General features: G+C 51.2%; 1 protein-coding gene across 2 annotated transcripts; it reads right to left on the reverse strand.

Annotated features, from left to right (window-relative positions):
- On the reverse strand, nt 1–25,759 carry SRP68 (signal recognition particle 68). 2 transcript variants are annotated; one of them, XM_037157853.2, is made up of 16 exons: nt 25,566–25,759; nt 23,928–23,994; nt 21,857–21,970; nt 19,606–19,801; nt 18,852–18,934; nt 18,538–18,647; nt 18,088–18,170; nt 16,818–16,958; nt 10,642–10,740; nt 8,645–8,709; nt 5,326–5,482; nt 4,594–4,688; nt 3,694–3,823; nt 2,042–2,117; nt 1,462–1,514; nt 1–825 (listed from the first exon to the last, which is right to left on the reverse strand). In XM_037157853.2, exons 1-16 carry the CDS (start codon nt 25,732–25,734, stop codon nt 598–600), a joined length of 1,866 nt encoding a protein of 621 aa, XP_037013748.1. In that variant the 5' UTR covers nt 25,735–25,759; the 3' UTR covers nt 1–597. The 2 variants fall into 2 exon arrangements, with proteins under 2 accessions (XP_037013748.1, XP_037013749.2); XM_037157854.2 differs by lacking the exon at nt 25,566–25,759 and adding an exon at nt 25,268–25,302 and having other exon boundaries at nt 23,928–24,017.
- Between the last annotated feature and the right edge of the window lie 1,516 nt (nt 25,760–27,275).

Consider the following 27,275-nt stretch of genomic DNA (forward strand, 5'->3'; position numbering starts at 1 on the left):
TCCAACGTCTTTGCCTTTTAATATAAGATTTGTTTTCATCATTTCTGAGTGTAACACATTTCTTCTAAAAATAGAGCTCTTTGCTTGTTCTGAAACTGCTCCCGGTTGGCGGTGAAGGGGATAAGGCTAACTGCAGTTCTGGGGAGATGGGCCAGTGCGTCCCAGTCACGAATGGACTTTCCCGGGGACCTGGGTGCTCACAGCAAGGAGGAGGAGCGCATTTCAAACCTGTGGTGCTGAACAAACAGGACGACCCGTCCCGAACCCCCCACCTCCGCCTGGCGTGAGCCTCCTCCCTGAACACCTCGCTGACCACAGGAAAGCACAGCTCACGCGGGACTGGATGGCAGTGCCCGCCCCGGGCAGCAGTGGACAGCAGGGCCCTGCACACATGGGCCAGAAGACGGCAGGGCACCCCGGCACGCTGGCCCAGGATGGGGGTACACAAATACACAAGACAAGGGATGCAGGGCTGAGGCTGTCACACTCCTGCCCTGGGCCAACGCGGACCTGGATTTAATGTCGCGGAACTCGCTGGGGTTTCCTCACAACACACACCGAGTCAGAATCTCCCCCTGCCCCCACAGAAGAGCCCAGTTAGCTCCGGAACCCAAAGATCCCCTTGATGTAGCCAGTGAGGCCGCTCTTGGTCTTCTGCTCCAGCTTGTCCTCGAGTGGCGGGAAGGCCACGTGGTTGAGGGCCAGGTCAAAGAACAAGGGCTTGCAAGGGATGGGCTGGAATCCTGGCGGGAAGTGCACGAGGCTGGCTTGCTTGGTGACGAGGGAAGGGTCCAGGCAGAATGTCTCAAACCGTTCAACCAGGGGCTGGAAGCAGACCAAAGGGAGGAACTGGGGATCAGCCACAGATGGACAGCAGGACACACACCGTGTGGGGGCCACCCGTTCAGAGCCTCTGTGTGCGACCTCATGGGACGCCCACCAGTCTCCTGTGAGGGAGGGCTCCCACGCCCCTGTCATAGTGCAGAGTCACCAACGCTGGGAGGCTGAGAAAGGAGCGGGCCGCCAGACGTCTGAGTCAGACTTCCAGCCAGTGTTCACCTTGGTTGGGGCTGTCTTGGGGATCCCTAACGAGCCTCACACGGTGGCTGTCAGGCATGTGAGCAAAAGAAGGGGGGAGTTGGGCCCTGGCTGGTGTAGCTCAGTGGATTGAGCATGGGCCTGTGAATCAAAGGATCGAGGTTTGATTCCCAGTAAGGGCACCTGCCTAGACTGCAGGCCAGTTCCCACCAGGGGACACACGAGACGCAACCATACACTGGTATTTCTCTCCCTCTCTCCTTCCCCTCCCCTCTAAAGACAAATTTTAAAAATCTTAAAAAAAAAGGGGGGGGTTGGGTTATGTCCTTAGGACCGAGGGTCCTCTCCCCTACCCAAGAGTGCACACCCCTTGTGAGCTATGAACCTGCTTCCTGTCCCTCCAAAGCCACAGCCCACACTCACCTTGTTGTCCTTGACCTGAGAGGTGCTCTCCGTTTGGTGGGAGTCACTGACATCTGAAAGTTTCACAGGGATTCAGTAAGGACGGGGACTTAGCGAACTAGATTCACAAGTGACACTATCACACCTGTGGGCTCTAAATCCCAAGAGCAGCCCTGGCTGGTGTAACTCAGTGGACTGAGTGCTGGCCTGTGAACCAAAGGGTTGCCGGTTCAATTCCCAGTCAGGACACATGCCTGGGTCTCGGGCCAGGTTCCCAGCAGGGGGGAGAAAGGCAACCACACATTGATGTCGTCCCCCCCTACTTCCCCCGTCTAGAAATAAGTAAAATCTTTAAAATAAATAAACCCCACGAGCAGAGGCGGCCAACCCGTGGGTGAGTGCGCCCCACCCTCCCGGGCCCAAACCCCGCTGAGAAGCAGCTCCGAGTACAGATGGTTGCCCAGACCAGGCCACCAGCCCTGAGAGGCCAGTGCACCGCACAGCCAGGGACAAGGGACAGCAGGAATCTCACAGGTCAACCCAAGCGACCTCTTTCCCTCCTTGGGGGCGGCAGGAAAGGGAGCGGGCCCGGGAGGCTCACCCAGGATGGCCGCAGCCTGCAGAGAGCACTTCTCGGACCTCACTTGGGTGATGAGCTCTTGCACGTCAGGCAGGTCCTGCAACGAGTCGGAAGCCGTGCCCGCATCAGCCCTCGGTCAGCGCAGCACGCCACACCAACCCCACGCTCGGCAGTTCCACTGGCATTCTCATGGGACTTGGACTTTTAAAGCACTTCCCTCTATTGACAAAAATGCCCACTAGCTTGTTTCAAACGGGAAAAGCTAAGCCACAGATTAAGCGCTGTCCTGGACTAACAATGACACTAAGAAACGCACCTATCTTACACTAGGGGCATTCTGTGCTGTCCCGAGCAGTGCAAGTGACTGATCACCCCACCTTCGGTGACCCCACGTATTCCGCATCCACTTTACAGATCCGATGAGGGACAGAGTGGCCACAGAACGTGGCCAGCTGCCCTTGCAGGGGCTGCAAAGCTGGGACTCGCCCCAGGCAGCTGGCTGGAGCGGGAGGCTGTTCTGCTGCCTCTGCCCCCTCTTGGTCATGTGCAGAGGGGCCTGGTAAGGTCTGGCACCCCTCACACCGCCATTCCTGGACACGCCCCCCAGACCCACGGGCACGGGAAGCAGGGTAGGCCTTTGTGAAACGTCTCTTCCCTGCCAAGAGAGGCCGTAACACCTGTGGGCCTCCACACCCCCTGCCCACACCACCTACTCCCCCCCCCCCCCCGCTCTCTGCCTTTGCTCCGGCCCTCCTCCTGCTTTGCCGCTCAGGATGTGCTCCTGCGGGCAGGCTGTGAGAATGGCACAAGCTCTCTGAAGGCAGCAGCTGAGTTTCTACTTCAGCTCCCACCCCCAAGGCAGTGCCGTTCAGAGCAAACAGCCCGAGTGTGAGAGCGGCGGTTTTCACGCACCGCCCCGAGTCTGTGCTAATAATAGTGTTGTTATTATAAACCTCTGTCCGCTTTCTAAACAGACTCTGCTCAGAGAAGACAAGAAGATTCCTTGGACCAGACAGCGCTTTAAGAATCCCTGCATCAGCATGGCAGTCCCCGAGCGGGAGCAGCCCGCTGCGTCGACAGCCTGTACAAAGAACCGTGCCACCAGTGCTCGGGTTAGCACGCGCCCTCGCGTGCACCCCGTCGCCCACAGGGCTTGCTAAAACACAGATTCGACTCAGCAGGCCTGGGCGGGGCCCGAGAGCCCGCATTCCAGCAAACGCCCAGGTGCCCTGTGTGGGGAGAGACCTTGGCACCGCTTCTCAGCCCGGTGCCTTTAAGAACCCCAAGCTCACCCCAGGCCCCCACACCAATTAGAACCAGAATGTCTAGGAGGACGACCCAGGCATACCCCCCCACCTCACAAGGGCAGCAAATCAAGACAAATGGTGTGTGGGGACCAAAGAGGACAGTGAGTCCAAACACCCATTTTTAAAAAACCTTCCCAGGTGACTTTGACTTAGAACTCCAGGTTCGTTTTATCTGGAGGGATGGCTTCCCTTCCTAGAGCCCGAGTCCCCCTCAGGCCGGAAGCGCCGCGGTGAGTTACCCAGCCTGCTGCTCCTAGGCACTCAGGGCCGCGCCACGTCCGGAGGCTGAGCAGGCAGGAGCCGCAGCCCCCGCAGAGCCTCAAAGCACTTGTCCGGCTTAGAAACGAGGACGGACAGACGGCTCACCTTCAGGCTGTTCCTGAAGGCCCCAGCACCCCCGGTCACCTCATCTGCATACTTCAGGACTCTGTCGTACAGGACAAGGGCCTCGCTCCACTTCTTCACCAGCACATAGGACTGAGCGATAAAAAAACACCTGGCGGGGAAGGGAAAAGAGCCAGTGTTCTAAAGCAACAATGCCCCAGGAACAAGGCTGTCCTTGAAGTTTGGGCTAAATTTTAAACTTGGAAACAGGTTTCTTAACCTCAGGATCACTGCCCGGGAGACACCAACACCCTCACCATGCCAGCCCGCCAGGCGGACCGCACTTGTCCCCGCGATCGGAGGTGGCGGTGAGGGTCCAATACAAACCCCAGCTGGCACCTCCCACACAGCCGGGTCGCAGTTGTTCATCTCCACTCATCTCTTCAAAAACCAAATGCAAGTCCTCTTCCTAATGGAAGCCTGTCCACTGGGACCCACGGTCTGGGACTGCTACCCGGTGGGACAGAAGGGCCCACAGGGGCTGGGATGGGGGCGTCAGGGCGCTGGGGTGTTAGAGCCCAAAACAAAAGGGCTCCAGTCCCACTGGGCCAGACCCCCTTTCTCTCACACAAGTACGTGAAAAACGAGAAGCTTAGCTTTCTCTCAGCCCCAGCCCCAGTTCCTCCCCGGTTCTGCCAACCCACACCTTTCCCAACACTCATCCCTTTCCCACTGGGAGGAAGGAGCAAAGACATTCAGTGCATGTGCTCTCTGGCTCCCCCTGTCCACTCAAAATCAAACAAGGGCCACTGGGAATTCCCGCCACAACCTGAGACCCCCGACCACACGGGGCTGGCTGTTCTCCGATCATGGGCCCGGTAACCACACAGCCAGTCCCCCAATCTTCTGGAGGCTGAGGGGAGCCCTGTCCACCGTTCTCACCTGTAGGCCTTGTACACCAGGGTCCGGAGGCCTATCTCTTTCTGGAAGGCTTTGTCCTCCTCTAAGCCAGGGAGCTGAAGCAGCTCCACCAGGTTCTGCGCAAGATGCAGAAAGAGAGACCGTGAGACAGTGGCCTCGGACCGCGTTCCTAACCAAGGGCCTCATAAGAACAAGACAAGGGTGAGGAGGAGGAACCTGAGCTTGGAATAAAGGGGACAGTTCGAGTTAAGTGACATTGCAGCAGCCAGACCTGTGTCACCTCCACCCTCTCGGACACCAAAAGCTATCTGTCCCATCTGAAGCAGCATGCACCTCAGCCCTCCAGAGAGCAGCCCAGCCAGAGGAGGCCACTCTGCCCTGCACTTCCGTTTGGCGTGGCCCACTCTTCCCGCGTCTGCTGGGAGCCTGTGTGTGCAGTGCCTCACGAGCCCGCACACTGGCAAACTCCCAGTGGCCGAGACAGCGTGGCCTTGGCCTCGGTGCACCACAGCATGTGGGCAGTACACGCAGGCCTAGTGCTCCAAGAAACCTGTGGGCTCACTGGTCTGTACATCAACATGTCTGAATGTCAGGGTCACAGACCACTAGACTGGGCAAGGACAAGGCCTGTGTCTTTTACCAAGACACCAATAGCTGCTGGTTATCACCACCCTTTCGCAACACAAAGCAAAGTCACTTGGTGTCCCACACATGCAAAGGCCAGGCCCTTGCTCTCCCTGTCCTCAAGGCCACCTGTAGAATGATGTCATAGAGCCGGATCAGGTCCTGGGGCCGGGGTGCCCGCCTGCTGTCGTCCTCGGGCTGTGGCTGCAGCAGGGCCTTCTGGAGCCCTTTAGCCATGCTCTCGTTCCGCTTGATGGCCGTCGACAGCTTGATGTAAGTCAGGTAGCTGGAATGCACCACACGTCAGCTTGGTTATGCTCTGGAAGCTGGCGCTCTGAGAGGAGCACAGGACTGCAAGTTGGGGCTGCCCCAGGGGAGCGTGGGGGCGAGGGCGTGTCACCCAGCCCGGCTAGTCAGCCTGGTCCTTGGCTTAAGGAGGCCTCAAGTCTAGCTGCTGTTCACTGGCTAATTTGCAGGGGACCAACTTAAGACCCCATGACAAAATATAATTTCAGCCACACAGCTACTAATCCCGGGGGCGGTCTGCCAGGTGACCCACAGAGTGGGAGCTCGCTCCTGGAATGAGAGCTGGCTCACGGCCTGGCCCGCACTCACGCTTGGATGGCGTGCTCACAGGACAGCTGCCCCTCTTCTGATGACCTTCTCTTCTTAGAAAAGGGCAGGAGGCAGTGTCTTTGGATGGGTGTGCATATTAAACGTGTGTGTACACTAGAGACTATGCACAATGCCTGCTCACTTCAACTGTAGTTGTGCCACCGGGCACATCTCTTTAATATCTGAACGTAAAAACAGGGTAACCACTTAGAAATCTGTTTAAGAAGTGTTTAGGGGCCCTGGCTGGTGTAGCTCAGTGGATTGAGCGCAGGCCTGCAAACCAAAGCATCACCGATTTGATTCCCAGTCAGGGCACATGCTTGAGTTGCAGGCCATAACCCCAGTTTCTCCCTCCCTTCCCCATCTCTCAAAATTAAATAAATAAAATCTTTTTTAAAAAAGTGTTCAGGCCTCGAGGTCCCCACCCTCCTCTAGTAGAAGGCAGGAGGGATCCCTGGGAAAGGATACAAGAGAGGCCTGGGGGCGGAGGGCCAGGCACGGCCGAGGTAGGGACTCTGTAATGAGCCAGGGGGGTGAAAGGACCGTCAAGTTCTGAGTGTCGCCTGACCTACCGGCCTTCCTCCCCTACTCAGCTCCCAGAACATGGACAGCCTGGTATATACCCCGGGATACCCTGCCCAAGAGACAGACCCTCCGTAGTTCTCGAGTCAGGGTCCTGGTGGAGGGGCAGAGCCAGAACACTCACAGGGAAGCCCGAAGGCAGGGACCCCCGTGTGTGAGGGCAGAGCCGCCACCAGGCAAACCGCTCGCTTTACAGGAGCAGACGAACCAGACATTTAAACCTCCAACAAGACAGTACAGGTCCAAACCGAGAGAGGAAAAGCAACTTAGAAGAACCTTAGAACAACTTAAGAAAACTATTATTAATGACCCCAGAAAGATAAAGGAAGACTTTATGATTGTAAAATTAGAATGAGACACTGCATTTTAAAAACAATATTCAAAGAACACAAATTGTTAGAAACTGAAATAGAATCAAGGCTGAGAAAGCCCATATAGGACTTGGATGAGAGGCTGAGAAGGGTCGGGGTGGAGGGTGGAGCAGAGCAGGTGAGAGAGGGCTGTTGTGCAAAAGAGGCAGCAATAACGTGTCATCTAGAGACATGAAGATAAGCACCAAAAAGCTTTGTTAAAAGAGTTAAAAATGGCTGCTTCAGAGAAATGGGAAGAAGGTCGTGAAAGAAATTTTCTTAAAGCTCTGAAGAAAAATCAGACTCTCAAAGTAATTATTATCCACAAGTGGTACAGGGATTTAGATACATCACACGAAGTTTTCTAAAACGCCAGAGCCACCTGTCTCTGACCTGTCCGAGCAGGCCCCGGGCCTCCCCGAAGCCCAGAGCCTGCACTAGTGGAGCTGGAGGTGGGAGAAGGGACCCAGGGTGGGGTCCGCAGCCTGGAAGTCCAGAGCCCTGCTGCAGCTATCGACGTCATTCAGGGTTAGGAGGCTAGAGTGACTCCTGACTCTGACTCTGTGTGACCGTCAGGCACACGCAGGTCCCTCAGCCTCCCAGAGCCATTTTCCTTATCGGGTGGTTAAAGTACAAGCCATCTAAGGGCCATTCCTGATCAACGGTCCACCTGAGTCATCTGGCGGTCAAGGTGACATCTGCGTAATATCAAACTCCCTAAAAATGGGATTTTGTTTTCATAAAAAATTGAGAAGGCTGGGGGACAGCTGAAAAGACTGCCAGGTTCCCCAGCAAGTCAGACGCAAATTTTAATTTCTTAGTCATACAGAAAATAGAATCTGACAAGAAACAGTTTTCCCAACTCATTTTATTTCTTCTCCCCAGGAAGTCCCAGAAATGTCGTTCTTCCTTCCTCCTTTCTTCTATGAAACAAATTAAACCTCATGGCTGATGTAGAAATGTATAGGAAAGAGCCCTGGCTAGTGTGGCTCACTGGACAGAGTACTGGCCTGCGAAGCAAAAGGTTGTTGCCAGTTCGATTCCCAGTCAGGGCACATGCCTGGGGCTGCGGGCCAAGTCCCCAGTAGGGGGCGCTTAAGGGACAACCAATAGATCTATCTCCCTCATATTGATGTTTCTTTTCCTCTCTTGCTCCCTTCCCTTCTCTCTAAAAAGAAATAAAGTCTTTTTAAAAAGTATAGGAAAGAACAAAGGACAAAAGCAGTCAAGATGCGCCTCAGGGAACAACCGGTCTGCGGAACGTGCTCTGCCAGATACCAAGGCTTCTTCCAGAATCAGTGGGAAGTGCTATGTTGGCGTCAGTGTGGACAGGTCTGTAAGCGCAGCAGAAGTGCCCGGCCAGGAGCGTGCGGGGTGGGGACAGGAGGTGCACCTGCAGGGTGGCGCTGCAGGGTGGCAGGGAGGCCACAGCCCCCCGTCACTACACTGAGCAACCCAGGTGGTTTCCACAGTGTAGTGGTCATCACGTTCGCCTCACACTATACTGAGCAACCCGGCATCCTCAGAGAAAAACGGAAGCAGACCCTTACCTCACTCAAAAAGAATCTCCAGATGGCACTGCACTTGTTTAAACTGAACTGAGATGTGGAAGGGACAAGGTCAAACATTCAGAACACAGAGAAGGAGGAGAGGGGAATCAACCGGGTGCTTCCAAGTCACCTGCTGAATTCCAGTTCTCATGCTGTACGAAGATTTAATTACATACAGGTCAGATCCCAAACGTGGTACACACACTCTGCTGTGACGAAGTGTGCAGGCACATTAGTTTTATTTACTGTATACGAAATTATACATTGACACGCACACAAACATTACATGCACTCTTCTGTTCCAGTGATGCACGTCACAACATGTAAAAAGTAAAAAGGCCAAGTGCTTACCTGTGCAGGTACTGAAGATTAGACACCTTCCCCGACTCCCCGTCAAGGGTGAAGTCTCTCTGTTTCTGCAGAAAGGGAAAGGGGAAGATGGAACAGCTGACCTCACCCTTGGCCCTGACCACCTCATACTCAGTGGTGAGGGCCCTAGAGGAGGTCCTCAAACAGCAGACTTACTAGATGTACTCTCAAACAACAGGGCCCTGCGAGTGCCACTAAAAAGCAGACTTGGGTGAGATAAAGAGAATTCAAAGTCCTGGCCAGTACGGCTCCCGGCCCGCAGCTCCCGGTGGTCGGACCCACAGCACTAACGCCAGCCATTCCATGGTGCAGGGCTCCACTGGGGCCCAAACTGGACCCCTTGTGCCGTCTGCCCCTGCCTTTTATGGGTGGCTGCATAAGAACCCCCAAAATGCGGCAGCGCAGCTCCGGGGTCTGTGAGGCTGTGCACTGACGTGGGAAGACACCCCAGAGCTGTAATGATGAGAAGGATCTCTGCTCGGGCCCAGGCCATCCAGCCAGGTCCAGGGGGACCACAGGCTCCTTCTCGGCAGGAGGCAGAAGAGCTGGTGATGTGGTCAGAGAGCAGGGCAGAAGTAAGAGATGGGAGAAGGTGCCATGCTACTGGCTTTGAAGGTGGAGGATGTGCCCGTGAACCGGGGCAGGTAAGTGGCTTCTAGAGGCCAGAAAACTCGTTCTCCAGAATGCCAGAAACGCGTTGTCCCCCTTGAGCTTCGGAAAGAATGCAGCCCCCGAGGACCCGTTTCGACTTCCCCCGTCCAGAACCCTTAGTAACTCTGTGCTGTTCAAAGCCACCAAGTGTGTGGGGATGTCACAGCAGCCACGGGGGTGCACCGTGGTATCACTGTGCCCTCGCCCTCTATGGGGTGCCCCTCGGCTCCTCTGAGTTCGAGGCCGCTGACGGAGGCCACCTCTGGGAGCACCTGCTGAGTGGACGAAGGGAAGGGTACCGTACACGGCAGCTTACTGGGTAAGGGGAGCGGGTGGCTTCAGCCTAACAAATGTCCAGTGAACAGTTTAAACCCAACACACTGTGGCAGATGCTGAAGAAAATACATCAATGCTTTCAAGATACTTACAATCCTGAGGAAAGTGTAACAAAAGGTAAATATGAGACAGTACACAAAATATTAAAAGGCAATTCTTGATTAACCATCAACCCAAAATTCTGGCTGTAAGAATGAGGTATTTAGGAAACAGAGATCTCCGTGGGCCAGAGCGGTGCCGGCAGGCTTCTCGCAGGTGGAGAGAGGGCTGGGAGCCATGGGGCCTCGTGCGGCGGGAGCGGCGCGCACACCAGCTCGGGAGTGGCGCTCTGTCTGCCAGACCAGTGCTCTCTGAAGTGCGATGCACACGGCCCCAAGGCTGCGGGTGTGAGGGGAAAACCAGGACTTCTACTCACATCTATTTCATTTCCAAAACCTTTCTTTTAATGCATTCTCATGTTACAAGTCAGCTGCACTCAGCTGTATATACCTTTACAAATAAACACTGATGCTCAGTTTTACTTATGGAAGTGCTTCATCACAGACATTTGGAGACCACTGCTCTGGACCTGGAGGGACCACTGGGTACAGTCAGAATCAGGAGAGATGGACAAGCAGCAAGAGAAATCACAAAGGGAGAGGAAGTAGGGTTTTTGGCAACAGGGCAGAAAGAGGCAAAAATGGTAATGAGGGTTCCCAGATGCCTGAATGAACTACAGTGATTTTATTAGAAAAAGGAAGCACTGGAGACATCCACCTGAACTTGAGACCAAAGCCTTAAAAAGGTAAAACAGGACCAGGAGAAACAGGACTGAGCGAGGATCCCTCAACCCGATGGAGCCCTGAGGCTTTGCTGTTAGCCAAACACTACATCTCACACAGTGGCCAGGAGTCAGCGCCCTCAGACTGCTGGACCCCACCTGGGAACGGGGAACTCAGACCCAGGAGGGCCCCGCCCCGAGCAGAAGCCTGCGGCCCCACGCACGGTCCTACCTGATCCGGCCTGAGCTCCTCCCGAACAGCCTGGATGGCGTCCCGGCACTCGCTGAGCATGGACTCAAACAGCCGCTCCTTGGTCTCTTCACTCTCAGCCTGGGCAAAGGCAGAACGCAGTCAAGGTTTTCCTCTGAGTGTTCTGATGGGAGGAGGGCAGAACGGTGCTTTGATTCACCCCAACACTCGCCCAACCAAAGTACCCCAAATCAGAGAGCATTCGATTGCTACTCTGCACCGTGTAAAATGTTTCCTACAGTCGGTCGTCACCTACATGGAAATGGGAATTACACATGTAAGTAAAGTGAACACACTGAAAAAGTGCCGGCACCCCCATCTGACACTATCGGTCGGTCAGGCAACAGATGCTTCGAACTCCTTCCGGTCCCAGGGCCTCCTACCACTGTCCTCCAGTGCTGCTGCTCCGTCGGGCCGGCACGGCGCCCCTGGAGGGCCTGACAGAGGGGCCCAGGCACTGCTGCCTCACGCCCAAGCGCACCGGGGCCTGCTTTTCCTTTCTCCCTCCTGAACAAACTCTGAAATTCTGCTGCTGGCCAGCACAACCACCCTTACAAACGAACCCAGGAGACGTGCTGACACTGGACTGCTCTTACGTCCACGCGGGTGGGAACACTACTAGTCAGCACCGATCAGAAACGTATTTCTCTTCCACGTCTCCCCACCACCGCAACTCAGCGCTCAGGTACCCGTACGGCTCTGCGGAGAACATCTTTAGGGCGGACGAGGCTGACCAACAAGCGTGCGATGGCGGCCTCCGCACAGTACTGGGCCGCGCGGACACCAGCGAGCTGCGCAGAGGGAAAAGTGCTTCATTAACCGATCGAGTACCTGCCAGACCACATCACTGTCCTAAAGGATCCGACTGACCAGGTGCGAACGGGCCAACGGCAGGGAGGCGGTGACCTCGCGTCACCGGCAGACCCGCTGTGCCACTCGAACCCCGACGTTCCATTATACCCGACTTCCCGCAGAAACCGACATCCAACCCGGTGCCCTGACGCCCGAGAGAAAACCAGCGCTGCCCGCTCCTGTGAGAGATGGGTGGCACGGGTCCAACCTGCCGTTCTCTTAAGCACCCTTAGTGTAGAGAAGGAAAAAACTTCCTTGTGAACTACCCAGCACAAATCAAACATACTTTCTATTTGTGAATCACTTGCCTCTCCTCTTGTCCCCTAACTTAGGGACAAATCAGGGACACAGTCATTCTGTGAATCTAAAAAGGCTAACACGGCCACCCCCACCTCACGGAAGCCCAGAGCAGCACTGTCCCACGGAACTTTCTGCGGTGACGCAGATGCTCTGGACCCGCACCGTCTGATACAGCAGCTGTGAGCCAGTATGACCACTGAGCACACGAGGTCTTAGTTCATTTAAACTTAGCCCTACGTGTTCAAGCGGCTGCTGCACTGGACGGTGCAGCTCTGGAGAAACTCACTTCACACAAAAACCCTGTTAAGCGCTTCGAGTTACGAGGTTCTTTATAATCATTTCATCAAACTTGCCAGCCAATTTCCTAAGTAAAAACCCTGTAGGACGGGGCAGCCATATGACAGTTTAGCAATTAAAATAAGACTTAGGAACAGGCTTGGCACCCACCACAGAACCAGCTCCTCAGCAGGCAGAACGACTCTGCACCAGCTCTGATACCACACACTTCAGCAAATATGCCACCAACACCCTCTGAGAGATGGGCGGGGCTTGGTGGGTGGGGCCACGGGCATGTAAGAGGAGGGTACCTTCACTTTACCAGGCACACGGGACCTGCAGGGAGGGCGGGGCCCAGACAGAACATGGAAATACTGCCAGGCCTCTTCAACGCCACGTGTCGTCTTCGTTCCCAGAGTGAGGGTGCCTCTGCCCCCAGCGCTGCACAAGGACAAACGCCCACTGCTCCCACACGCCCTCGTCCCACCTGCGAGCTCACTGAGGTCTGGCACCACGGTGATTGGACAGCCCCCTGAGGGGGCAGAACTCCTGGTTCTCCCTGGGCTGGGCAGGTGTCTCCAAACAGGAAGCTTTAAACATATTTTGCTGCTTATCCTAACAAACCTGTCTTGGCGCTGGCTGGTGTAGCTCAGTGGACTGAGCACAGGACCGCGAACCCAAAGGTTGCCGGTTCGATTCCCAGCTGGGGCACATGCCTGGGTTGTGGGCAAGGTCCCCGGTATGGAGTATGCAAGAGGCAGATGCAACCACACATTGATGTTTCTCTCCCTCTTTTTCTCCTTCCCTTCCCCTCTAAAAATAATTATTAAAAATAAAAACGAAAAAACCTGTCTTGGAGGCCAAGACCGTACTGAAAGGACAAAGGGGAGAGAAACAGCCCTGTACGGGAGAGCAGGCTTCCTCCGCACCCACCCGCGGGCCTCCCAAGGCAGCCGCTGGGCCCACAGACAGTGCAAGCTCCCACACCCTAACTGTGTTCGCCTGGACCTCCTCCCCAGGTGTGCCTGTGACGGAGAGGAACCGCAGGCCCAGAAGGAATGTGTCATTCATTAGTCCTAACACACACATTCCAGGGAGATGGTTATATAACTTCTCGCAGCCCAGGACGTGGCTCGAGGTCACCTGAAGGCTGGCGGGGACAGAGGAAAGCCAGTTGCTGTACGTGCTGAACTGGAGGCACCCCTGCTATTGCAAACAGACTCTCAGGTTGTTTTCACTTGTCCATGAAAACTGCTGGAAGGGGCGGCATGACTAAGAGACCAACGGGGCCAGTCTGACCACATTCTCCACCACTCCCACCAGAGAACCGAGGGGACGGGGACCAACCCAGCCAGCCCGCCCACTGAGGTCTAGAAAAAACTGTAGATATTATGTGGTAAAGGGAGAGACCAGCCTCACTAAGAACATAGTGTTTAAAGAGAGAAGGAAAAATGGTCTCCTTTCCACCCAAACGTTAGAATATTAACCGTGACTTGATAAGAATCACCACACCTGCAGACACCTTCAACTTGCCCCCACCCCCAAAGAGCAGCCTCACAACACGACCTCCACAGTGACCGAGTATTACCACGGCGACATGGAAGTGAGTTTTAAAGCAAGGCACTACCACAGACACAAAGGCTTCAAGTCTGGCTGAAGAGACTCAGGACTTTGCAACTGGATTTTGGCAGCTGAGTCACTCTTGGCTCCAGCCTTTTCAGTCCAGTGTTTTACCTCCCTGAATTATTTCTTCCGTCCATGCTTTTCAGTAAACTTCCAGGCTATTTTAGCCTTTAAAGTCACAAAAACCTCAACAAGCAAGAAGAGTGGGGCTGCCCAGGCCCGGCGTCTGGGCTCCTGGAGGTGGCACACGTCTGGCAGACCGGCCTGCACACCCTGGGATCAGGGGCCTGCTCGTACGGCCCCGCTGCCAGCCTCCCGGGCAGAGAGCACAGCACTGTAGCGAGAACTGGCGGGTGAGGCTGGGACTGGGCTGGCCTGACCGCTGACACTGGCACCCAGGGGCAAGTGGGCTCTTCCTGGGGTTCATCTCAAACGGCCAAAGAGCACTTTCTTTCTTACAAATGTTTTATTTATTTTTAGAAAAAGGAGAAGGGAGGGAGAAAGAGAGGGACAGAAACATTAGTGTGTGGTTGCCTCTTACAGGCACCCTACTGGGGGACGTGGCCAGCAACCCAGGCATGTGCCCTGACTGGGAATCGAACCAGCAACCCTTTGGTTCACAGGCCAGCATTCAATCCACTGAGCCACACCAGCCAGTGCTCTTGTATACTTTTAAAATGCATCACTTTACAATTGAGCTACTATAGTATTACAAAGAGCTATTTACTGAAAAACTATTTCCTTCTTGATAAGGACCCTAAATACCAAACCAAAACATAGCATGTGATTTAAAAAAAAAAGAAACAAAACTATTGAATATATTGAGATTCTTTTTTTCTCTCTCTCCCTGACTTCTTCGCACAGATGCTTAATCATAAACGAAAGCTTTAAACATCTTCGGCATTAAATCAAAATGGAAAATTCTTAAACAACTTTAATCAGAAAGAGGTCAAACATACAGCATTTTGCCATGTATAATGTGCTCCCGTATATAATGCACACCCATGTTTTGGGGCCAAACTTTCAGGGAAAAGAAACTTTTGTTTTAATTTTTAAATTATATTTAGAAACAAAATCAATTATCATTTTCCAGGGCATTCTGCATATGGATAGCATTACTGCTTTCTAGAATTACACTTTAACACATGAGCATAAGTAAAAATATTAAAAACATTTATGTAGATACAAAATTAGTACTACCCATGTATGATGTGCACCATTTTTCCCTCGAAAATGTGAGCAAAAAAGTCCTTATTATACACAGCAAAATATAGTATATGTTTAAATTTACATGGTATTCTAATTTTAGGCAATTTCTTCTAGAACTGTAATCCAAAATATGGAAAAATCCATTTAACAGAGATTTGCTACATCATTTATAGTTTTGTGACAACCAATAAAATCTTGAGAATTCTTTCTTTTTTAAAAGATTTTATTTAGCCCTGGCTGGTGTGGCTCAGTGGATTGAGCGCTGGCCTGTGACCCAAAAGGTCACGGGTTCAATACCCTGGCAGGGCACATGCCTGGGCTGCAGGCCAGGTTTCCAGCTCAGGGTATGTGAGAGGCAACCAGATAATGTTTCTGTCACATATTGATGTTTCTCTTCTCTATAAAAAATAAATATACTGTTAAAATTTTAAAATTTATTTTTAGAGAGAGGGAGGGGAGAGAGAAAGAGATGGAGAGAAACAATCAGCAGCTGCCTCTTGCACACTCCCCAGCTGCGACTGAACCTACACGCAGGTGTGCACCCTACACCCGGGGATCACACTGGCCACCTGCTGCTTTGCAGGAAGATGCCCGATCAGCAGAGCCACATTGGTCACAGAAAATCTTGAGAATTCTTAAGTCCAAAGGACTTGTTCCTGATCTCAACCATTTGATTAAGAAAGCAGCTGCTGTTCAGAAGCACCCCGAGAGGGACAGAAAGAGTAAGGAAGGGCCCAAAGTCCCATGGGATTCTGATTGCTGGCTGGCTTGAAAACCTAAGACTAAAGGAGCCCTGGCCGGGCAGCTCTGTTGGCTGGAGCCCGGTCCCTTGCACCAAAAGGCTGCAGGAGGCAGCCAATCGAGGTTTCTCTCTCACATCAACGTTTCCCTTTCTCCCTCTTTCCCCATTCCTCTCTCTCTCTCTGAAATCAATAAAAACACATCCTCAGATGAGGACTGAAAAAACCGCTTCTCAGACTTGTAGTATAAGGGAAAAAATAAACTTCCTGGTAGTGCTGCAGCCTTCTGTCCCTCAACCAGATAAAAGAGAAACCAGAGGGGCATTCGGCAACACAGAGGCACCAAGAAACCCCATTCCTGGAAGCTGCCCCAACGCAATGCAACGCAGCAAGTCTGGAACAAGTCTGGATGCTTAAAACCACCTTCAGCACAGCTCACAAGCGACCCACAGGCACACCTTCAGGGTCAACAGCTCACTGTGGAGGCTCGTGAAAGAAACGCCACTGGTCCTCGACCAGGCAGTGGACACGCTGAGCAGCCTGGTGTGGTTTGGTTTTTAGCGGCTCTGTCTCATACTGAGGAGCAGCTCTAAGAAGTGCCGTAATCACTGTCCACTTTGTACAGCCCAAGAACACCAGGATCTCGTCCTTTGAAACTCCCTAGGTTGCTCACACCCTCACAAAGGCAACAATTATGTCAGTAAGCAGCTCTGCATGGACATTACATACACGCCACACGTCAAACGAGATATTCTGGCTTAGGCAGGCTCTCTTTAAAAGGCCCGGGAACAAGAGCTTCCCCTCAGGGCTCGAAGGCGGGGACGAGAGGTCAGAGACCGCTGGGACACGGAGTTATGCTGCTGCACCACCTGCTGGGCCAAAGTTACCCCTCGCCTCAAGCCAATCTTTTATTGCCCCCTTTTTATGTTGCTGACTGTTGCTGTCAATTTCTTTGCCCTCTAAACAGAACACCTCCTCTATAAATTTAGCTCTTAAAATAATTGTATTTAAGAGGGTGCATCTTGAGACTGTTACCAAATCCCAAACAGCATTAAAATGAATTTGTTCCATGACCGATGAACACCAACAAAATACTACATTCTAAACACACATCTCTGCAGACTCAAACTGGAGAGAGAACGGGAACTACCTCGTTACCTGAGCAATGGCGGCTTCGTTATCGGCCAGTCCCAGCAGGAAGATCCTCACTTTGTCGATCTTCACCGGGACCGTCCTCCCCCTCCACTCCACTTCACTCATGGTAGCGGCCTGTTTGGCTCGGGTCTGAGTGATCAGTGCCTGGAGGGAGGGTCAGAGAGTGAGAGCTTGGCCTGGTGAGTACGAGTGACCAACGTGAAAGAAGAGATCAGTCTCTGTCCTCTTCTATAACCAACGTATTACACCTTACACCTCACAGAGTGTACATACATTCCTATTCAAATTCCTCCTTGATTTACTATGTCTTGGCTTACAGAAACTCAAACTTAAAAGGACAAATCAGAAGGTTAGAAAGACCATCACTAAGTTTTTAGTAAGGGTATAAGGAGAAATGCATATGTGTATATAGCCCAAGCAGAAATGTAAATTAGAAACTTAAAATATTTGTTAGTATGTATCAAAAGCTCCCAAAACACTCACTCCACTTTCAGGAACTTATCCTAGGACATAACTAAGAATGTGTGTGAACTAGAAACACACGTGTTCACGGTGACAGTTTATCACTCAGTGACAGTGGAGCGGTCAACTCGGACTGCGAAGGAGTGCCGTGCACCCACCAAAGGACGACCATGTGCACACGTATGCGCAAAAATGGAAAAACTGTGTGTGACAACCAGGCTTTTAAAGGATGTTCCTAAATAGTGTATACTAGGATCCCGTTTTAAAAATGCATGCCTTTTTGCCCTGACTGATGTGGCTCAGTGGATTGAGTGCTCGCCTGCAAACTGAGAGGTTGCCGGTTTGATTCCCAGTCAGGGCACATGCCTGGGTTGTGGGCCAGGTCCCTGGTTGGGGGCATGTAAGAGGCAACCGATCAAATTTTCTCTTCCTTTCTCCCTCCCTTCCTCTCTAAAATAAATGAATTCTTTAAATAAACAAACAATGAAATACACGCCACCCCGTGTACAAGTCTGCAAGTTATCCATCACGTTATTAAGTGGCTACCTCTGGGCAGTAACCAATGTACCCCCTCCCTCTTGTATCTCCTACTTTTTCAATAAACCTTTACTGCTTAAAAAATAAATGTAACACGGTAAAAGACCCAAATACTTAAAAAAGTATTAAATGAAGGAAGTTTTTTACTAAAAATAAAGATGTAAATATGCACATATTAACAGCACCTACACTGGGCGGTGGAATTACGAATTACTTCTTTCTCTGGACTTCTTCAAACCAAAGACGTCCCACAAAAGAGCGGGCGTGAGATTACCTCCAGTTTCTCAGCCAGGAGGCCCTCGGTGCCCCCAGACCTCAGCCGCATCTGCATGAGCTCACTGATGGCTGACTGATCCCCTGAGAACGAGAGAGGGACAGAGCGAAAAGCCCTCAGAGGCCTGGTCCGTTCTCTCCAGACCGAGGGGCTGAACCCTGCTGCCCCCCCCCCACAAGCACAGGCAGCAACTGCCCCGCCGGGGGCAAAGCCCTCGGGGGGACCGACAATGGAGGGGAGGAAACGAAAGCAAAGGCACTGCCTTCCGAGATCTTGCAAGGCTGACTGGTAGTTCCACCTTTTTCTCTCTTTGTTTAAATTTAGTTATTGTATTTTTTTCCCATTAAGCTCTACCTTTTCCATCAACCAAAGCCCAGGTCAAGGGTGGATGGGGGGAAGGGGAAGCGAGTCGTGTAAAGCCCAGGCTCTGCGAGCGGCCGGCCCGCTCACCGATGTTGTAGGCGCAGTAGCGGATGTTGGGCGAGATCTCCTCCACGCGCTGCTTGTACAGCACGGCCTGCTCTTCCGTGAAAGCGCTGGCCAGCTTCTCATAGATAGTCCTGTGGGGTTGCACAGCAGCCGGGTAGCAAGAAAACAAACTCCCAAGGGACACAGTGGCCACAAACAAAACACGGCACTTGGAGACCCTCCTACCAACTACCAGACCTGGCCCGTTTTGAGGAGGAAGGGGAATAGCCATCATCTCTAATGGGAAGAAAAACCGGAAACTGTGCAGACTTCCACAGAAAGTCGCCAACACTCACTTGCACTTGTTAAAAGCCTCAATGGCAGCCTTCCATTCCTGATGTTCGAACCGCAGCATTCCTGAGAGGTAAGCCGTGTAAGCCTGGAGCGGGGAGAGGGCCAGGGAGAGAACGCTTCAGCACCCAAGACCCATCGCTCCAGCTCAACCTCCTCAGCCTGCTTCGAACTCGGGTGTCAAGAATATATTCAGGTTGACCTTGAAGGAGAAAAACTTTTCACTAATCTAAGGTGAGACACGGCTATTTCTTGATTCATTTATTTCCCCATGAGAGAACTTCAAAATAAAGGCAATGTGTTTTTTCTTCATTTGACTTAAAACCTGCTTATGGCCCTGGCTGGGTGGCTCAGCTGGTTGGAACACAGTCCTGTGCACCAAAAGGCTGCAGGTTTGATTCCCAGTCAGGGCACATGCCTGGGCTGTGGGTTCAAGCTCCGGCTGGGGCACGTATGGGAGGCAACCAATTGATGTTTCTCTTGCTCACTCCCTTCCTCTCTAAGAAATATCAATAAAATTATATCCTCAGGTGAGAATTAAAAAAAAAAAAAAGAAACGTGAGCTGTCTTTAAAAGTTAGAGCCAATTATTAAAAACCAAGAGCTCAGAACAAGGGACACTAACTTCACCTTGAAAAACCAAAATTAGTTTTTTGTCCCCCGACTCTCCATGTATAACCAAGAAGCCTCTGTTTAACGGCACGTTTCAGTCACGTCTCCGGACTCCAGACTAGGGCAGGGCTGGCGCTGACACACTCACCTGGGCCTCTAACTTGGTCTGGGCGTCCACTCGGTTGCTCTCACACAGCCGCTCCAGCTCCTCCGCGTGCTTCACGGCTTTGCGCAGGCGGGACAGCAAGTGGAACCGTTTCCGGGGTTCGGTGTTGGCCTCCTGTTTGAGCTGCATGGCGTAGCTCCAGGCTCTTTCAGCATCCATCAGAACTAGAAGCAGGTACCTAAGCCATTGGCGAGGAGGAGTGGCTGACAACCGAGGCCAGGGAGCCAGGCTCCTGCACACCCCTGGCACCACCTCCAGCCTCCCAAGCCCCGTGCTCCTGGCTCGCTGCCTCCCGCCTCCTCCTCTCTGTGTCTCTGTGATCCCAATGCCGCCTCTCTGATCCGATTCCAGCTCCGCCTCAGGTCTCTAACCAGACACCAGACACACCTCACTGAAAGCTTGCTCCCACCTCGGACTTGGCAAACCCAGACCGACCCCTCCCAAATTTTAGCAGACAGAGGCAGGCTGTCCAAGCACACAGTCTGGCTTTAATTTTCAGTCAACAGCTTCTCAATCCCAACCCAGTTAGAAGCCAAGGCCTGAAGAGGCAATACCCTGAAGCAGCTAAGAAAGAGGCTCTGGCCCCAGCTGGTGTAGCTCAGTGGATTGAGCACGGGCCTGCAAACCAAGAGACTGCGGTTCGATTCCCAGTCGGAGCACATGCCTGGGTTTCGGGCCAGTCCCCAGCAGGGGATGCATGAGAGGCAACCACACATTGTACTTCTCTCCTTCCCTTCCCCTCTGAAGATAAATAAATAAACCTTAAAAAAAAAAAAAAAAAAAGGCCCTGGCTGGTGTAGCACATGCCCGGGTTGCAGGCCAGTTCCCAGCAGGGGATGCATAAGAGGCAACCACACATTGTACTTCTCTCCCTCTCTCCTTCCCTTCCCCTCTAAAGATAAATAAATAAAATCTTAAAAAAAAAAAAAAGAAAGCGGCTCTGGAGTCTGGGTTGGACCCCAGTGCTGTCGCTCACTAGCTGTGTGGCTTTGGGCAAAGTACTGACCTTTCTGTGCCTGACTCCGACGCAGTAACACACGGAGCACACTAAGACCAGAGCCCAGCACTTACAAAGAGCTAAATAAGTTAGCTAATTTATTATTACTGTGGTGAATCTCGGTTTAAAAAACTGCCTTGACTCAGCTTCCTCAAACGTCAGCTTCCCTTTCTCTCTTCAAAATAAAGGTTCTCACATTGTAAGAGACTCTTCCTAACGTGACTACACCAGATTCACCCAGTGCGCCCTGCCCCTGGGCAGGTTCACGGTCCCTGTGCTCTAGTTTTCTGCCTCCACACACCAAGCTCCCAGCCTGTTCACTGCCTGAGCAGAGGCAAGTAACTGTCCAGGAGGGCAGTGCCTGAATACCACGGCCACCACGGCCGTGTTCCGGACACACTGTGCCTCCCTCTCACAAACTGGTCACGGTCTGGCCTCCTCTGTGCAGGCTCCTGGCTCCCTAGTAAGAACGTCATGTTAGCTTCTCCCTTCCCAGACTTCAGAGGCAACGACACACCACATGGCACTTTTACTATCTTGCAGTGTTTCCTGTTTTGTACTTGACCAGCACCTATCAACAAGGTCACAGTCAGCAAGGGTTAAGAACAATGTTTCCTAAACTCTTCCACATCCACCATGGTGTCCAGATTAGTCCTGGCCACATACTAGACCAGGAGACAGGAAACTTTTTTTACAAAGGACCCCATAGTATATTTCAGACTGTGGAGGCCGTACTGTCTCTGTCCCGATTACTGTTATTGTAGCACAAAGCAGCTGTAAACAATACTAAAAGAATAGTGTGGCTGTGTTCCAATAAAACTTTATTTACAAGAACACCAATTTGGCTGGAGGACCAATTTGGCCCACAGGCTGAAGCTTGAGGAACTTCGCACTGACTGACACACAGCCAGACTGCACGCAGATACACTGACTGAAGTAAGAACGTTGAAATCTGCATTCTAGGAACTTTACCCAGTAACTGGTCAGATTTCGATCACTGACTTTAACGTTTACCATTCCACCACAGTTCTAGAACAAGCTCTTGGACCTCCTTGAGCCTCAGCTTCCTCATCTTATTGTAACACAACAATAGTAAGAATAAAGCACAGAGCTTCGAAAAAGTCACATGCCTCCTTCAGACACCAGGAGCCCGGCACGGTGCCTGGTGCCCTGCAACTGCTCAGTGAGTGTATCAGCCAAGAGTAACATCCAGCGGCCGCGCTGAGCAGCCCATACCTGTTATCGGTCAGAAGATCTTCAGTAACTTTTTTCCCCGTGAACTTGTGTCTGTTCCCCATCTTGAAGTTGAGTGTTTTCCGGAGACGTCTTTGTCTACGGGAACAGTAGCCCCTGTAAGAAACCACAAACAAAAGTTATTTGGCCAAGCCGACAGCACTTTCGACAGTCAATTCTGTACTAAAGTAAGGCCACAGGTTTCACATGTTCTGCTTATAGCGACTGTAGACACCGCACACCATGTTGCAAACATTCATCAAGCTGAAACGCGCAGGGCAGTCTGACTGGCAGCACAGACAACGTGGCGAGGCAGGGGACACAGTACCCGTTCCCAAAGAGCGCGCACTCTGGTTGGGGCTGGCTGTGCAGCTACAATGGTAACCAAGACAACAGCAGGCAGCTCAGGTGGTTAGAGCATCGTCCTGATATGCCAAGGTTGTGGGTTTGATCCCTGGTCAGGGCACATACAAAAATCAGCCAGTGAATGTATAAATAAGTAGAACAACAAATCAATGTTTCTCTCCCTTCCTTCTCTCTAAAATAAGTAAAATTAAAAAAAAAAAAAAAGAATGAGACCAATGTCAAATTGAATGTAAAGGACATGAGTAACCATTATCCTCTTGTTAACATTTTCACTGGAGCAGACTTATGACGGGTTTTGAAAAAATGAAAAGGAACCTCTTATGCCAAGCCTCCCTCTGCTCATGTAGCTCTGTATTCTTCTTTTTTTAAGATTTTATTTATTTATTTTTAAAGAGAGGAGAAGAGGAGAGAGAGAGGGAAAGAAATATCAATGTGTGATTGCCTCTCACGTGCCCCACACTGGGGACCTGGCCTGCAACCCACACATGTGCCCTGACTGGGAATCAAACCAGCGACCTTTTGGTTCACAGGCCCATGCTCAATCAATCCACTGAGCTATACCAGCCAAGGCTCTGTATACTTCTTGGTATATAAATTACACTTCAATAAAATGGTTAAAAAATCCTTCAATTTTTTAAAAAATATTTATTTATTTATCTTTAGAAGAGAAGGGAAGGAGAGAGGGAGAGAAACATCAATGTATGGTTGCCTCTCATGTGTCCCCTGCTGGGAACTGGCCTGCAGGGAACTGGCTTGCAACCCAGGAATGTGGCCTGACTGGGAATTGAACCGCGATCCTCTGGTTCGCAGGCCTGCACTCAATCCACTGAGCTACACCAGCCAGGGCCAATTAATTTTTTAAAAAGGAGAACAGATATAACAAAAAAGGGCAGAAATTAATTAGTGTAGTGAATGTCTGATGGGCTCACTGCACTTCCAACTCTACATTTGTTTTTGGAAATTTCCTTACAATTAAAAACATACCAAGTCCTAACAATCTCCCATTCAACTCTCCAGTGGCTTCCCTCACACCCGAAGGAGCGGCACCGGCCTACAGCGCCCTACACACTCCGGTCCCGCCACTCCTCCCACCGCTGCCCAGCATGCTCGCTCTGTCCCCGCACTGCGGACCCTTCACCATACGGCTGGCACCTTAGACTCTGAGAGGTAGGGTGTGTCAGTAGTACTTTTAAAAGTCAGGTAGCCAAAGCCTACATCTACAAGATACGAACAGTTGGATATTTCTGCTTCCCCAGTATCAAACTGCACTAGACGTCAAGCATCCATTATATTTTTTAGACTCATATTAAATGTTTTCCAACTTACAGTCTGTTACAAAAGTTTACCAACAAATCATAACGATGGGAATTCCCCTTATATGTTTAAAAATACTGTAAAGTTTTGAATTTAACCAAAACTAAACAATATGGTTAAGTTAAAAATGACTACCATTAACAGCTTCCTAGTTTCAGCAGAAGCTTCCAATGTATCTGCAATATTGTGAGGCAAAGTGGATTAAAAGGCTGGCTCCTTTTATTCATTACAAAACTTTAAATCTGAAAATTAAATACCTTTTGAGGGTTCAATGTGAGTTCAGAGCTGGACTGTCTAGGTGCACTTTCTGACACCGCGGAGTAAGCATTGAAAGAGGCAAACTGAGTTGGAAAATGCCACAGCGACTGGCACGTAGCTTGTACAGGATACTCACCTGTACCTCTGAAAATCTCCGTGCCGTAGACCATGCTGCTGCTGGGATTCCTTAATAATCTGAAGAACTTGAACCAAGGTTAAGGAAGAGCTGGCAACGGCAAGAACCCAAATAAATCAAAACATGTCTCCATTGGTCTATATTTGTATCAAACCACAGACATTAAACATTTCTGAAAAACCTAGCATATTAACTAGGGAAACCTGTTGCCAGCATTTTCAACAGCTATCTTGCCACAGGGCAGAGCCAGGCACATAGAAAAGTTCATTGGCTTAACTATTACTATCGAATAATTTCAGTGAAAAAGGAGGGCACTGCTGGTATTAAGGACCACTGAAACCCAACAGCTTTAAAAAACCTGTCCTGGCTTCTAAATGCTGACTGTAATTGGGGTGGTTCCCACTGATTTACACCTGGACCCAGCAGTTCACTCAACTCATTGAAGCAGATTCAGGCTATAAATGACCTGTATTTTTCCCTTTTGCATAACAACTTCCCACATCTGCCAACTCTACCTTTCCCTAACGGCTGTGATGCTGCATGAGCCCATGGTTGGCACATGCCAACCTAACTAGGCCACAGTTTGCACAGAAATAGTGAAGTTTTTCTTTTAAAAGAAAGAACTCTGACCAAACCCTCTTTTTAAGCTTATATATCTTAATATCATATACCACATTTTAGAAAGTCCAATCGCCTTTATCTAAAATTTTAGTTTTCTTTCCAAGTTTCCTCAATGCCTCTTTATAGCCAGCCAGCCAGCTGTAAGGTGTATTTTAAAATACTGAAAACTAAAAGGAACTATTATTTCAATAATTAAAAACTTGGTTATTAAGACAGAGATATGAGGTACTGCAGTAAAATCAAGCCATCCTAACATCCATTCGGAGCTACAGCAGTTCAAAAAGTAAAACTCCAGCCTCCTGAAAACTTAGCATTAAGACGTCCAGCTAAATGAATTCAGCTACATTTTCTCCATTTACTATTTCATTTCAAAAAGCTACAAACTAGTGTCATCAGCACTCAATGGAGGTTGCTCTCTGATGTAAACCAGCAATCAACTCCTCCAGATCATCTGAACGACTCTCAACAGCATAAAATGCCTACAGATCTAGTCAGAAAATTACACAAGTGATGCTAAAAAGCTACGAGGATGTACATTCAAAACGCGCAATAAGCTTTCTCTCAGAGCAGCCCATCTTTGCCTTCATTTCCAGAACAGCAAACTAATTTTTACTATCCGTTCTCCAACGGCTGTCAGACAAAAGTATTAAGCCAAAACGTCCAGATCGCAGTTTCCCCTCCCCAGTTCAGCAGCTGAAGGTGCCAGAGAAGGAGCTCACTGGGTTGCCCAGAGTTGCATTGCCGTCACCAGCCCACCAACTGGGCAGCTGCGGGGCAAGTGCAGAAATCTGCCCAATATCCTTGTGCTGCCTTTAAAGAAAGGGACGTTTCCCAGCCTGCAGATGTGAGGAAAGACCCTTCTTAATATACATCCTGGAACCCTGTCAAAAAGTAAGGGCGGAACTGCAACCCTCGGCCTCCCTGCCCAAGACCTGCCGGACCCGCTGCCTCCCCCACCCCCGGCCCGCCAGATCGACACGTAGTCATTCCAAGTTAGGCCTCATTAGTCTAGGATACTCTCCAAACTCAGGCTATCCCCGAATTCTTGGTTTGCCTTCGATCCGGCTGATGGTCGTTCGTTTTCCTTATTTTCGTCTCCTCCGGCACCGCGTCCACCGCCGCTACTGCCGCCCCCGCCGCTACCGCCACCACTGCTGCCACCAGGAACCTGTTTCTCAGCAGCCATCTTGCCCAACGCCGCGGAGCAGGACGGGATAGAGGAGGCGTGAAGATCGCGTTGGGAGAGAGCGGGACCTTGCCGGACGGGCTGACGGGATAGCGGCGGACTCCACCACCCACTGCCCTGCCCGCAGGCGGCGACCACTTGCAGCGCGCCTGCGCCTGCGCATAGGCTCCGCTTCCCGGTCCCCAATTGCCCGGCGGGAGAGTGAGAGTGAGCAGTCGCAGCACGGATCAGAGCCGCTGAGGTCTTCTCCGGCGCAATCCTACCTCCGGTCCACCAAAGGCTGAGAGGTCCAGGAGATGGAACCCCTACCTCCCGCATCCTTGCATGGAGGGTCCCAATCACTCCCGCTCACAGAGAACCGCGGGTGGGTGGTTAGGGACTTTGGATTTCGGGTGTCTACCTCCCCGGGGCTCGGGAGACATGGTGACCACCTATAGGAAGGAAGCACCCGACGTGGGAACGCTATGACTGCCGGGGACCTGTGCCTTTCTCTGGTCTCTGGGGCGAGCAGTCCTAAGAGAGAGAGAATTGCTGGGCGAGGAAGACCACAGATCTTTGCTCTGGAGCTGCCGGCTGTGGGGTCTCTGAGTCCTGCCGCTTCAATTATGGCTCCACTATGGCTGCTTAGGAGATTTGGGGCAAATAACTTCGTCTCTACGCCTTTTTCGTCATCTGTGAAATGAGGATAGCGAATTAAGACGGTTGTTATGGAAGTTTAAACGAACTGGTGCATTTTAAATGAAGTCTCTCCTCAACACCACTAATCAGTAGAGAAATGCAAATCACAACCACAATGAATGATCACCTCACACCCATTAGGAGGGTTATTATCTTAACAAAATAATGCACTGGTGAGGATGTGAAGAGTGGAACCTTGGTGCACTTCTGGTGCGAATGTAAAATGGTGCACTTCCGTGCTGCTGTGCAAGGCAGTATGATGTTTCTTCAGAAAATTAAAGACTCACCAGTGATGCAGCAGTTCCACTTCTGGGTATACATCCAAAGGGCTTGAGAACAGGGTGGTCGTGCACTCACGTTCAAAACAGCATCATTCACGATGGCCTGCAGAGAGGAGCAACCCAGTGGCCCTTGAGAGATGAACAAAAGTGGTCTACCCATTCCGTGGGATATTTATTATTCATCCTTAAAAGGGAAGGCAACTAGCCCTGGCTGGTGTGGCTCAGTGGATGAAGTGCCACCTGAGAATTGAACGGTCCCAGGTTTGATTCCTGGTCAGGGCACGTGCCTGGGTGGCCAGCCAGGTCCCCACTTGAGGGTGTTCAAGAGGCAACTGATTGATATGGCACATGGATGATTCTCTCCCTCTCCTCTTCCCTTCCCCTCTCTCTAAAAATAAATAAAAATTTTAGAAAATTATGACACATGCTACAATATGAATGAAGCTTGCAAATATGCTAAGTAAGCCAGTTACAAAAGACAAATATGGTATGATTCCACCCATATGAAATATCTAGTCAAAATGTAGAGTTATGTTTGTGAGGCATGGTTTCAGTTTTACAAGATTAAAAAGTTCTGGAAAT

This window comes from Artibeus jamaicensis, unplaced genomic scaffold, assembly GCF_021234435.1.
Source record: "Artibeus jamaicensis isolate MK-2021 breed Jamaican fruit bat unplaced genomic scaffold, CSHL_Jam_final contig_2259, whole genome shotgun sequence".
NCBI lineage: Eukaryota > Metazoa > Chordata > Mammalia > Chiroptera > Phyllostomidae > Artibeus > Artibeus jamaicensis.